This window comes from Taudactylus pleione, unplaced genomic scaffold, assembly GCF_031769625.1.
Source record: "Taudactylus pleione unplaced genomic scaffold, aTauple2 ptg000391l, whole genome shotgun sequence".
NCBI classification, from domain to species: domain Eukaryota; kingdom Metazoa; phylum Chordata; class Amphibia; order Anura; family Myobatrachidae; genus Taudactylus; species Taudactylus pleione.
In genome coordinates, this window is record NW_028284792.1 from 979,462 (window position 1) to 994,320 (window position 14,859).

Sequence of the window (14,859 nt, forward strand, 5' to 3'; positions counted from 1 at the left end):
CTGAACCTCAGGCGCTGCGGGGCTCGCTACAAGACGCCCGGCTGTCGATGGTGAGTGACAGCTCACCCCGTTTTGGAGGCGGGGAGGGGGGTGGCTGCACAAATGCAGGCTTAGGAATGCCTGACGATTGTGGGAGGACCTACTGACATCACTAGTGATGTCAGTAGTGGACTTCCTGCTCTATTAGAGCAGGAAGTCCATTCGGCCTTGCGGTAGCCAAGACCCTACCACGGTCTCGTCGCAAGGCCGATGGTCGCGATTAGCGAGCGACCAGAGGAAAAAAAAAAAAACACGTCCATCAGACCCTGGGAGCTGCCTCCAAGCAGCGAGCGGGTCTGAATCAGGGCCTAATTCTGATGGCCAGTCAGGCTGCTTCTTTGTGGAATACATTCTCAATTGTTGTTGCATTTGAAACAACTGCCTTAATTTATAATTTCATCAATAGGACTTTTTTTTTTTTTTAGGTGAAGCCTTGGGTATGAAAGAGCCATTCAAGGTCCCATTTGCACTATTTGAATCCTACCCAGAAGAATTCTACGTTGAAGGACTTCCTGAGGGGGTTCCGTTCCGCAGACCATCCACCTTTGGCATTCCTAGACTAGAGAAAATTCTTAGAAACCGAGCTAAGATTAAATTTATTATTAAAAAGTATGTCACTTTGTGAATTATCTTTTAAAATATATGTAATATAAAATATTTTTGTAATTCATGTATATAATATTTATCATTCTTTTTTTGCCAGACCTGAATTGTTTGAGGCTGCAGCCAAAGACACATCTTTACACTACCCACAAAGTAAGTGTTCAATTAATTAACCACCTATTACAATACAAAAAATCATTATGACTGTTATTGTAGAAGACTTTGCCCTTTGCATTTTTTAATTGGTGATGTTTATTGTACAATAATCAATGCAAAGTTATATAAGCATGCCTATTCATGGGTATGCTCTTTCCAACTGTAATTTATGTATAATCCTGTTTGTATATATGTCAAGCATTGTAAATTATTCCTTCCTTCCTTCCTTCATTCATATCATATCTTATTAAAATCATAACTTTGCTCCAATATATTTTTATTATTTCTTTAAGAAAAGATAAATGCTAATAACACATCGATTACAGCATCTGGAGTTGAAGATCTCAATATCATACAAGTAACTATACCAGGTATTTGTTCCCTTTTTAGTACTTTATAGATTAACGTCTAAGGCTCCCAGCTCACATTTGTGGCTTGAGTATTCTTGAATCTAGAAACCAATGCTGTAACATTTTTAATGTGTTCATTATATTACTCACCTAAACTATCTGTATTGCATTTCCCTTGCAATAACGCCAACTGACTGTAGCTGGTTCCCTCTCCCCACATATAATGGAGGACTTTTGTTCTTTTTTCTTTTTTTTTTTTTTGCAAATAATTTTTATTGAATACTAACACAAAATGCAGTTGTCATATCACACCAGGAGAAGAAAAAAAAGGAAAATCAGTGATTCAGAATATGACACATACAACAAATCTGAAATGCAAATAAGACATATGCTGAACCATAAACAAGTCTTGCCGTTTGGTTAGTATTTTTTTTTATAAACATATAAAGCAAAAACTTTTGAGAAACAGGGAAAGTGGACAAGGGGGAAAAAAATAAAAGGAAAGAAAAAAAATACTAATTTCCAGGGTATAGGATAGCAGTACCATATAGTAGTTGTGAGAGAAAATAAGACTATAGCTAAAACTAAAACTACCTGCCACATCAATATAAGGAAGCAACCGAGCTGACAACCGTTCTCATATCTCTATTTGCCTTCATCCCAAACCCCTACATAGTCACTTAGGGGTAAATTTACTAAGATGGGAGTTTTATTAAGCAGTGATGTTGTCCATAGCAACCAATCAGATTCCAGGTCTTATCTTCTAGAAGGTGCTAGATAAATGAGAAGCAGAATCTGATTGGTTGCTATGGGCAACATCACTTCTTAAATAGAACTCCCATCTTAGTCATTTTACCCCTTATAGTGTTCTTTATAAGTCAGCCATGGCTACCATATTGTTGTAAAGTCCTGGCGAGTGTTCGACAAAGACAATATAAGGTCATTCATAGACATGTAATGATCTAAGCGAGCACACCATTCAGTCATAGTGGGTATGTATATATATAATATATATATATATTTATTTATACAGCTGTTTCCTCATACACTGTTTCTCTCAATGCGCCAAATAGCCCCTCTTGATGCACCAGGTCCCGTGCGACGCGGTCGCTCTGAGTGCCTTTTTCACTCTAAATGTGCTTCTTATTCAGAGAAATAAAACAACCAGCAGCTACAAAACTATATTGCTTGGGTACACTGACCACTGGGACTTGCGGTTCTTGTCCATCTGTGTATGAATGGCTTGTATACTGTGAGCTGCTTTTCGCTCAGTCTGCAATGCAGCTAAGATGTTAGATTTAAAGAAAAAGTTGGTATGCTTCTTGTCTCACGCCATATGGCGCAAAGACGCTTAGGCGTATGAGGACACATCTGTATATACACTCACACTTTCAGTATAATGTAAAATCACTCTCCTTGTGCTCTGTTGGGATAGGCAGTGCCAGTGGTCTCCCCAGCAGCTTGTAAAATCATTCAAATTAACCCTAAAGTAGTATTGCTTCATATTTTCTGGCGCTAAACCTTCTGAAGCCAAGACAACCCAGACATACAGGCACCAGTGCTAAGAGGGGCAGCTGGCTGCAATTGGACAATTTTAAGTGTAGGTGTTTATTCTCCTACAACTGGGACACCACATTGATGTGCAGATGACGCAGTGTGAGTGACTCTCTTTGTATGCTGGACCAGTAATAGTAGTCAGTGATGACTAAATATTGAAAAACAGAGAGAGCCCAAAAACCAGGGTAGAGGTAGGCAAACCCTAGAATGCTGTCCTAAGACCTATAACGCAAAAGAGCTGAGTTATCCAAGTGAGTAGTAACTGCACGTGTGGATGCACAGTCTGTCCCGCTATGGCAAGATGTTCAATGGAGAACTCAGGTTTAAGTGTTAGAAAAGTGGCATTTAGCCTGTCCTATGGAAGGAGTTAGTGAAAGGATGCTAGTTAGCTGATGAAAGCAGTGGAGGGGCCTCTGGAGGCAGATGCTAACAGTAGCCATTCCCAAGGAAACACCAAGAAGCTCCCAGATTTGGACATACAAGTCATTTGCAGCAATGTGCTTGAACTATTGCTTGAACTGGAACACTGCCTCCCTTAGGGGTAAATTTACGAAAATTAGTTTTTGGTCGATTTGGTGTTTTTCTGCAATTTGGGTGTGATTTACTAAAGCCCAAATCAACATCAAATTGCAGGTGAAAGACGATTTCACACTTCAAAACATAGCAATACACCATCGGACCAAACATTGTAGGGTTTCCATTGACAAGACCAGAAATCACAGGTTTACTAAAATCATGTTAGTCAAATTGATGAATATTACACCAAAATCACAGCACAAATCAGTATGATCTGTGCAGGCTTTTGTCATTAAAAGTGGTAATAAAGTGTTAATTTCATTTTAAAAAAGTGCGTGGGTTATTCCCTTCATAAAGCATAACCAGCCCCAGACCTCTGTACCCTGGCTGGTACTGGAAAATCAGGGGAAAGACTGACCTCGGTTCCCCCTGAGACACACAGCATGGAGTCCCCCTTCCATAATGTAAAACCAGCCCCAAGGCTGGAAATCCTCGGGGACCCCAAAATTAATATGAGGATCTACCAGCCCTTGGCTAAAAGCCCAGAGCCCTTCTCCGCACACTCCTGGTAGCGGTGAGTATAGGGGTAATGGTGTAAAATATAGATTTAATATTGTTCTTTAAAGTAGAACTACAGTTCCCAGCAAGTATGCCCTGGCATCCTGGGACTTGGAGGACCACAAGTACCAGCATCGTCAGACATTAAGAGCCTGCTGACACCTATAGCTCCACTGTAACGAAAATACTACAAAAACCACAGGACGCACACTACGAATGTTAGGACACTTTATTAAACACACTGACACTTCATACTTACCTTGTCCTTGGATGTGGTCGGTCCCCTTGTCCAGGTAGAAGTAAAGGGTCTTGGCAAAACAAAAATACCCAGTGTTATGATGTTAAATATAGGCAGTATCAGGTTGTAAAATGGTTGTATTTTGTGGGTGGTCCGCCTCTAGAGACTAAACTGTACCCTCTAACAGTGGTCTTAGTGCATATATGTGGTGAGACCACTGCATTGTTTTATATTTTATGTCATCATTGATTTGCATGGGTACTTATCTGGTCTCAGCATACTCAAGACCAGGGACGTAGAGAGCCGTGCCTGGCCCGGGAGAAGGGGGTATGGCCTAATCGCAGGGGGCGTGGTCATGTTCCCTTAGGATAGAAAAAAAATAAATGTTTGCGCACTAGGGGGGGGGGGGGGGTCGGGGGTACCATCAGTGCAGCTCAGCAGACAGCAGTCTGTGCTGGGCTGCTGTGAGGTAAGAGGGAGGGGGTGGCGGCGCCAAACCCTGGCCCCTCCAGCAAGCCCAGGCCCGGGTAATTAGTACTTGCTCCCCCCCTCTCGGCACCCCTGCTCAGGACCTGCAAGCTCCAAGGAACATTCCAGGTAAGTAACATTTCTTTTACTTTATCGCCTGCCTACACAGTGACTGTGAAGTGCCTAATGCTGCCTACTGTATATCTAACATTTGAGGTAAAAGGAAGAGGACAGGAAGTGAGAGAGTGGAACCAGAATAGGGGGAGGCTAACTGAGGGAGCAGACCATATATATTTGAGGACACCGCAAAGTGAACATACTGTTAATATATTAGACTTTGGATATGGGACATATCAACTATGTTATAAACATTTACGAGACTGGGAAGTATGTCAGAAACACTTCAGTCTAAGGGCCTGATTCTGCGAGCATCACGCCTCCTGTGCATTACTTATCCGAGCTGCATTGTCCAACACAGCATCGGATAATCTGCGTAAGATCGACCGGCAGCAGTGATCCATGGGGTCCCGCAACTGGCCGACTCAGTTTAGAGGAAGAGGCCAGGAACTCTCCGTCAGCCAACGGAGATCCTTCTTCCCTCCCCCGCAACAGCGGCGACACACCTCCGTTACGGGAAACGGAGGGCATCGCAGCCCCTTCCCTGCCCACAAATGGCAGCAGACTGGCAGTAATTGACAGTCTGCTGCCAGTCTATGAGCGTGTTAACAGGACCCATTCTGCACACTCCCAGAATGGGTCCTGGACCTGCACAGATTCTCGAACATCGGGAATTTGCGTTCAATTGAATCAGGCCCTAAGTACGGTCCTTAACTCGAAGTTTGGCTGATGGATATATGGGCCAGATGTAATAGGGTAAGAGTTTAGAAAATGTGAGAGTTTAGCAGTAAACTCGGCCAATGTAATAGAGGGCCTGATTCAGACCCGGTCGCAAGCGCTGAGCACTCGCAACTGGGTCGATGGTAGCCCAGAGTGCATGCGCACGACAGAGCCGGCTCCGTCGTGCGCATGCGCGAGACCCGGATAGCGAGGGGCAAGCCGTTGCTCCGGGTCTCGCACCAAAGGGGGCGTGCTGTCGATGTTGAGTGACAGCACGCCCCCTTCGGTGTGCTGGCCGGGGGGATGGCTGCCCAGACGGAGACGTTCCCATTGTGCTGTCAGTGGGAGAGCTTTCGGCTATGATTGAGCCGAAAGCTCTCTGGGGCTTGCGGCAACGAGACCCTACCACAAGGGTCTCTTCGCAAGCCCGATGGTCGCGATGGTCTTGACCATCGCGACCATCTTCCTGTCCCCTCGCTATAGCTGTGGGTGGTCACCCACAGCTATGCGAGCGGCCAGGAGGCCGTTCTAAAAAAAAAAAAGACCGGCCCTGATTCAGAGCGAGCGCTCTGTCAGAGCGACCGGCTCTGAATCAGGGCCAGAGTCCGAGGACATGTAAACTCACATGTTTTTAGTCTCAAAAAACTCTCATGATTTAAACTCTCATCCAGACATTTTCCCATTTTGAAGATAAAACTCGACCAATGTGAGAGTTTACAGCTAAACACTCACATTTTCTAAACTCCCACCCTATTACATTTGGCCCATTATGCTTTAATATATGCTGGATACTATAGCAAGACTTATGGAGCATACACACGGTCAGATATGTCAGATCTGTCAGATAAACGATTGAACGATTTTACCAAAGGTTTGAACGATTGAACGATTTTTTACTGCATTAAAATGAATGGAATCGTCCAAGTCTGACTGCAAACACATCAGATGTCAGATATCGTTATCTGACCATCGGGAACGCGCATCGTTAAAATCGTTCATCTGACAGATATGTCAGATATGTCAGATTTTCCTTCAGATATGAACGATTGAACGATTTTTTAAATCGTTATCGTTCAGATCTGAAGAAAAATCTGACCGTGTGTATGCACCAGTATTGTACTGAGCTTCTGTTCCATGCCACATTACTGATGGTGTGGAATTCATGAGCAATTTTCAGACATAGACTATGTGAAATATTTGGGGATTTCTGGAGAGCTAAACCAACGTATTGTTTCTATAATTTACTAAATGTATGCGGAAGGGACACCTTATATCTGGTAGTGGCAGCTAAGATCACAACACACTATGGGTCTCATTCAGACCCTTTCGTTAGATGCAAGCGGTCGTTCTGATTGAGGGTGGCCACTTGCATCTTGAAGTGCGGCCTCCTGGTCGCTAGCTAAGCTGTGGGGTTACCACCCACAGCTTAGCGACCGACCAGGGTGATGGTCGCGATGGTCAGGACCATCGCGAGCATCGGGGCTTGCGACGAGACCCTAAGGTTAGGTCTTGGCACTCGCAAGCCCCAGGGAGCTTCCTGCTCTGATTGAGCAGGAAGCTCCCCACTGACATCATTGCTGATGTCAGTGGGGCCGCCCCCAAACGGCAAACGTTCCGTCGCGAATGCCTCCATTTGGCCGGCCACCCCCTGGCCCGCCTTCCAAATGGGACGAGCTGTCAATCAACATCGACAGCTCGCCACCTTTGGTGCGAGACCCGGAGCGACGGAGCGGCCGTCGCTAGCCAGGTCTCGCGCATGGGCACGTTGGAGCCAGCTCCGACGTGCGCATGCCCAGTGGGCTAACATCGACCCGGTTGCGAGCTCTCAGCGCTTGCGGCCGGGTCTGAATGAGGCCCTATATCTATTAAGCACTGTTCCCTATCTGTATATGCTCTAATATACGAGCGCCTTGGTGTGTATTCAACCACCCATGGAATGCACATATCTGACAGGCACACCCAAGAGTGGTGTATATAAATAGTTCTACATGAGGATGACGTAGTGTGAAACAGATCCAGAATGTTTTTTATGAATAAACATTTAACTGGATAACAGTGTAAGTGAATAAAACAATTGAAATGTTTCTGTCAGAAATGTGTATTTCTGTCAGTGAGGCAGTGATGTGCTGCTGTTCTCTGAGTAGTGTCTTTGTGGTTGATGCTATTGTTTACACTTGTGGAGTGACAGTTGGAAGTAGTTCAGGTATGCGGTAGATGTGTAGTCCTTGGGAAATAATGCACAGTCATGTAATTTAATGTTTTCAGTCATGTCAGTGGGATTTCTGTCCTTTTAAAACATCATTTTATATATTTAGAAGCAAGGAAAGGGTGGTACTAAGGTTTATCAAAATAATACAAACAGGCAGCAAAAACGGTACTTGTGTACTTTACGGACTCATTGCAGAGAGAACCCAATGAATGTTTTAAATGGTACTTGTGTACTTTACGTACACAAGTATCGAAAGTTGTCCCCACCTAAGGAAGAAAGTTGTCCCCTCGCGGGCTCGCCACTAGTTAGATTCCCCCTCTATGCACACTTGGATGGTAGAGAATGACACTGGACACTGGGAATGACACTGGACACTGGCTGATGACATCAGGGTCCTCTCCGTAAAGGGGATTTAGACATTACCATGATCGATAATAATAATGAGTGTAGGACACTTGGGTTTTTCTGCAATGAGTCCGTAAAGTAAATACCGCAAAAACAATCCAACATTTCAATGTGTTTGTTATTGTCATCAAACAAAAAACTGTAACAATTACATTGAAACATTGGATTGTTTTGCTGCCTGCTTGTATTATTTTTAGACCTGAGTGCTGCCCTTTCCTTGCTGCATTTGGTCCCCCTCTAGTACAGGACTCCCGGGAGGGCACCAGGCAAAATACTGAGCCACTGGGTTAAATATAAGTCACCTCACTAACATGCATAAACCCAAACAAAAAATTGACACAACTTGCGCTAGGAATGGTCTCAAACAAAAAGGTCCTTATTGCTGAAGAAAGTTCTTCCAATTTCCACAATGTATTCCTTCAAATATTCCACTGGTTGATACTCAGTACATATGAAAAATAAATCTAGAAATCACAATAGTGTAATACTGACTAGAATTTTCATCACCAGGTGGAAATACAAATAGATAGATTAAGTGTCTGTTTGACCGTATCCAAACACTCCAAAATCAAGGTACTACCCAAAAAGACTGGAAAAGCCCAGTTGATTTAAAAAGACTACACTTTTGCTTACATGAATCCAGTGTAAGGTCCACATATAAAGGTTTGTGAACTTTGTTATATTATACCAATGAATAAAACTCACCTTGGCATAGATGTCTACTACTGTCTTGTCCAGCGCCATGTTTTTTAAAACTGAAACAATAAAGTTGTTTTAAAAAAAACTAAACCTACAAACGGAACGATAAAGTTACTATAAAAAAAAACATAATCGTGTTTTAAACACAACGGAACAATAAAGTTCCTATTAAAGACAAAACATGATGTCCAATGTCGAATTATGAGTGGCTGGATATATAAAAAGGAGGTAATAAAAACAAAATAAAAAACGGAATATCAGGATTCCATCTTAACAATAGTATACATATAAATAACATTACCAGATTACATAAGCCCATACCAATAATATAACATGGCATATAAATAAAACAGGTCTGGTAAGGCTAATACAAATATATAGGAGATTTTTTTTTATAGGAACCACTTAACCTCAAAATTATGATTCAGACCTGTATATCTCATTTCCCTTCTTACCAGTTTGACAACTTGATCACTAGTTCTCCAATTATCCTTATCCAGAGCAATTCCACAGAAGCTGTTAATCACCTTTAAAGATTGGTCATGTTTCTCCTTAAACGTAGAGAAAAAGGATGACTCTAACCCATCTGAATTTAAGAAACCTTTAATCAGAAGTGGACTTCGAAAAACTCTCAATTTAGTAAATATACCCCTAGTCTCAATATGCAATGCGGCGTCAAGCGCCTGGTGCGAATGAGCCACCAGGTCCGGTGCAACGTGGCTTGCAGTGAGCACCTTTTTTGCATATTTTTCGTCCACAAATGCATCTTAGTCACAAGTGGATACGATAAACTGCTTCATAAGACTGCAATGATTAATTTGATGTGCGAAACTGTCTGTAACTGAATCTGTATATGGTTAATGGCTTGACAAAAGCGCTAATAAAGGCGCAGAAACGTTGCATTCGTAAGCTACTTGTCTAAGTGTTTTATTTTTAGTCCGGAGTGCCGCCAGTGGACTGGTATATTTCAGTAGGTCTGGGTTGACTTTCTGTGGAAGGCACCCAGCGCAGTAACTGGAACTACCTCTATGAGTGTCGGATCGTGGAACTGTATGTATTTTCTATTTGACATTTTTTGTGACCTGCACTACAGGTTTTCACTAGTCATTTAGATTATTATCATGGCACCTGAGATGTGTTTGTGGAACAAGCTGTCCTGTGCACCGTGCATTGTTTTTTATTGCGATTTTTATTACAAAGAAATTGCCTCTCTTGTTGGACTACTGTTATAACTAAGAAGTACTGCATGTGAAGTTGGACTGCGCAGCCCTTTTTTCAACATTTGATGACAGTATGTGACCAGAAGTTATCTGTTACAGGCTGTCGGTGCTTTTGTGGATCGTGGAGTCTTAGTGTGGTACTATCGAGCTAAAAGATACTGTTTTCTATTTCCACGTATTAATAGTGGTATACACTAATATTTATACAGACTGCCAACTGTTCTTTTTAAGACGACTGAATACACAGTGATTGTAGCAATGTCAGCTGCTAATTCTGAAGGTTTGCACCAACGGATTTCTTTGGAACAAGGTGCAGTGTTCAGTTTCTCAGAATCTGAGGCCGAGGCGATCTTATTTACTGATGACTTGATTGAACATACTGCTACACCATCAGTACTTGATTTGTATAATGATTTATTAAGGCTAAGAAAAAGAGAAACTGATTGTTTCTACCATGGTTTGACACTGTCCAATTATTATAAAGATAAAAAAATACCCCGGGGATTTAGGGTGAAAAATATTCCCACTATTGGACGTTACAACGTGGAGTTTTGCAAGAAATGGACATCTGTGTTAAACAAATGCTCATTCGATTTACTTCTACTTGTAATAGAGGAATCTAAAAGGGAGATTGCTATTACCAAAGAGAAAATTAAGAACTTTGAAACTAGTCACCTTTCAAAATTAGTGTCTGACAAACCGCAAGACTGGATGTCTAAACTTAATAATTGGAGTCCTATAAAACTGATTTAATTAAGTTTAAGAGTGACAAGAGAAAAAAAGTTGATGCAGACTATGAACAACAACGAGTCTATAGTTGGCTCACGGGGGCTTACTCTAAAACAGGTAGGCGCCCTTTATTTAGACGTACCTTCAACAAAACCCGTTTGGATACTTCAGAAGAAACAGGGACAACTGATAGTGATGTTGAACCCTCTACTAGACAAAAAAACAAAGGACGTGTTTTATCCCCAGTTGGTAACCGTACAAGAGCACATTTTTTAGGATTAGTCCTAAATACACCCGCAGAGGCCGTCAGAATCAAAGGCAGAGGAAGACCTCCCAAGGGACAGAGGACAATTTTTAATCTATCCGATAGAAGATTATCAGAGACTGAACTGTCTGTGCTCAGAAAAAGGACTCTCATTTGTTCCAACAGTCCCATTTGACAATATTCAGTGGAAAGTAGAATCGTATATGTTAAATAGGAGTTTAAAAATTAAAGAGTATTTTTCCGATAAATCTGCTTTACCCAGTTGAATACCGCCCCAATTGTTGAAATTGCAACAGCGATCAAATGTTGATCCTGTTAGTAGTAACGCATCTATTAAGACGTTTTCTTTTCTTTTGGACAAAACAGTGTGTGAGGATGTGAATACTAAAAAACCTCAATTTTGGAATTTGAGTAAGGGTGAACAACTAGCTTTGAAAAATCTAGCTTCTTACGAGGATGTACTGTTTAGACAGGCAGATAAAGGGGGCGCTATTGTAGTAATGAATTAAGCTGACTACAAACAGGAAGCAGAGAAACAACTTAGCGACTCTTCTACTTACAAAAAATTACTCTCAGATCCCACTATGCAATTTAAGAAGGAGTTAGATACTTTATTGGAGTCAGCCTGTTCCCAAGGGATCATTCCTTCTACTATTAAAAAAGCTTTGGAGGTGAATTATCCTATTAAACCGTTGATGTATTTGATCCCCAAAATACACAAAGACCCGGTCAATCCTCTGGGGCGGCCGATCATTGCCGCACGTGGATCTATTTACCAACCGGTTTCTATTTATCTAGATGTGCTGCTACAGCCTTGTGTTCAGGCACGACCCACATTTCTAAAGGATACCAACAGTTTGCTAACATCATTGTCCAAATTACCGTGTCTACCGACTAATTGTGTTTTGTGTTCTGTAGACGTTTGCAGCTTATATACCTGCATTCCACATATAAAAGGAATGCAGGCTACTAAGCTGCTCATTACCAACAATCCACTATATAGCGGTCCGAACATCAAATTTTTCATGGAATTATTGGAGTTAGTATTAACTCGTAACTGTTTTATGTACGATGGGTCTTTCTTCTTGCAGGGTGTGCGATGGGGTCCAATGTGGCCCCATCGTACGCAAATGCCTTCATGTTCAGTGTTGAGCAGGATGTATTTTTGTTGCGTTTTATCGGTACATTGACGATCTACTGATAATTTGGCAAGGGACTGCACAAGCCTTTATTGAGGTTATTGAAAACTATAATAGGTTGAATCAACCAGTTGAATTCACATATAATATTGACCAGCATAGTGTGAATTGTTTGGACGTAACATTAACTTTGATTGATGGCAAATTGTTGCCGTCATTGTATTCTAAGTCAACAGATAGGAACAACATCCTTTTGGCCAGTAGTGCCCATCCAGCACCTTTAAAGCAGGCGCTTCCATATTCCCAATTTTTGCCGGCATTGAGAATAGCAAAAAATCGTACAGAGGGTATTGAACAACTAGACACAATGTATTTGAAGTTTGTCCAAAGAGGTTATAGTCAATTGGTCCTGTACAAAGCCAAAGAGAAAGCATTGGCGATTCCAATAGATAAGCTATTGGCTGTACATAAAAAGGAGAAGAGCACTGTTAATAAACACATATGGGTGAATAAGTACAATCATATGAGTGCTACTATCAACCGTCAGGCAAAATCTCTCTGGCCGATAATTACTTCAGATAAAGAGCTAAAACCTCTACATAACTTTACTTTAATGTCATGCTATCGTAGAGGTAAGAATTTGAGGGACTATTTGGTACATAACGACATCTCACAGATGGGCAAAAAGAAGTGTTCTACATTTCTAGGGACCCCTAGATTATGATGCTTCAAATGTCCCAATTGTACCACGTGTAGATTTTTACAAACTGGCCCATCTTTTTTCCATCCCCACTCAGGAGTTAAGTACAATATACGTTATCATCTAACGTGTACCAGTAAGTTTATTCTATATGCCATCACCTGTCCGTGCTCTAAGGTATATATAGGTAAGACTGAGGCCTGATTCAGAGCCGGACTGCGCTCGCTCTGAATCAGTGCCCTCCTACCTAAAAATGGAGCGGCCACCTGGCCGCTCGCATAGCTGTGGGTGACCATCGCGACCATCGGGCTTGCGACGAGACCCTGCGGTAGGGTCTCGGTGACCGCAAGCCCTGGAGTGATTTTGGCTCTATCAGAGCCAAAATCACTCCCACTGACATCACTAGTGATGTCAGTGGGGCCGGACCCAGACGGTAGGCGTTCCCATGGGAACGCCTCCGTCTGGCAGCCACGCCCCCGGGACGCCCACCAAAGGGGGCGTGCTGTCAGTCACCATCGACAGCATGCCCCCTTTGGTGCGAGACCCGGAGCGACAGCTTGGCTGTTGCTGTCCGGGTCTCGCGCATGCGCACGACGGAGCTCCCTCCGTCGTGCGCATGCGCATTGGGGTAACATCGACCCACTTGTGAGCGTCCTGCGCGAGCGGGTCTGAATGACCCCCTGAGTGTACTCTCAGGGAGCGTATGGCACAGCATCGCTCTGCCATTCAGGCTGCTTTATTAACAGGCGATAATGATCAACCGGTGGCACGGCATTTTGCCATGTTTAAGCATAATATATCATCCCTGAGATACAGGATAATAGACCATGTGCCTCCTCTGGCTAGAGGCGGTGACAGATCTCGCAAATTGATGCGTTGCGCGACTAATTGGATTATACGTTTAGATACTTTGTCCCCTCGTGGTCTCAATGAGACATTAGGGTTACATTGCTTTGTCTGATTTTTTCTTAATATACTATGTTGTGGCATTTTGGATGCTTTTCCTAATGCACTACATAGTTTTAGTAGATATTATTATCAAGGTTGAATTTAAATAATCACTGCATTGCTAGGTTTACCCAATAGGTATTGTTTAAATAGCTACAGAGAGATATTTATATATTTTTTAGCTTTACTGGTATATGTTGGAGACAGATAAATGAGGTTGGTTGTAAGACGCAGTCTTTAGATTTTGACTATACACATGGGTCCTTTTCATACAATAAGTCACCTTTAATATCCATTTAAACTATAAGATATTACATGATAACAGCAGATGCTCTGACTAGGGGTGATTTGTTTACAAATAAACAAACAATTAAAATGTGTTTTTAATCTTGTGTAGTTGTCTATACATGTTATGTTGTATATACTTTAAATGTTTTTTAATGTTGTGCTTAATGGCGATTAGATGAACAGCACTGTGTTCACCAACTTGGTGTTGGCATTGCTATGTTTTGTTTATGTGGATCATCTTAGTTACCATGCGGGGAATGAGGGACGTTTGTTTGACACGTGGTGTTAGCTATATATGCTGAAGGTATGTGTATTTCATGTTTAATGGCTTGACAAAAGCGCTAATAAAGGGGCTGAAACGTTGCATTCGTAAGCTACTTGTCTAAGTGTTTTATTTTTAGTCTGGAGTGTCGCCAGTGGACTGGTGTGTGTGTGTGTGTGTATATATATATATATATATATATATATATATATATATATTATACAGATGTGTCCTCACAGACCTAGGGGTAAATTTACTAAAGTGAAAGTTTTTAGAAGTGGAGATGTTGCCCATAGCAACCAATCATATTCTGGCTATTATTTTCTAGAAGGTGCTAGTTAAATGTTAAGTAGAATCTGTTTGGTTGCTATGGGCAACATCTCCACTTCTAAAAACTCTCAATTTAGTAAATATACCCCCTAGCCTCAATATGCAATGCAGCTTCAAGCACCTGGTGCGAATGAGCCACCAGGTCCGGTGCAACGTGGCTTGCAGTGAGCATAATTTTTGCATATTTTTCATCCACAAATGCATCTTAGTCGCAAGCGAATACGACAAACTGCTTCATAAGACTGCAATGATTAATTTGATGTGCGAAACTTGTATATCTGTCTGTAACTGAATCTGTATATGATGCACAACAGACTTTGGCGTGGACAAAAGCTGTGGCTGC

The 14,859-nt window shown here is 42.1% G+C and overlaps 1 protein-coding gene across 6 annotated transcripts in view; it reads left to right on the plus strand.

The window, feature by feature from the left end:
- GTF2I (general transcription factor IIi) overlaps positions 1-14,859 on the plus strand; it is a 129,448-nt gene that overhangs the window by 91,365 nt on the left and 23,224 nt on the right. For 5 of the 6 annotated variants that reach the window (XM_088445900.1, XM_088445901.1, XM_088445904.1 and 2 more), the window contains 3 exons: positions 465-648; positions 743-795; positions 1,092-1,169. In XM_088445900.1, coding sequence (XP_088302026.1) covers positions 465-648; positions 743-795; positions 1,092-1,169 — 315 coding nt within the window. The remainder of the gene's footprint in view (positions 1-464; positions 649-742; positions 796-1,091; positions 1,170-14,859) is intronic. The other variant, XM_088445902.1, reaches the window with a different exon arrangement.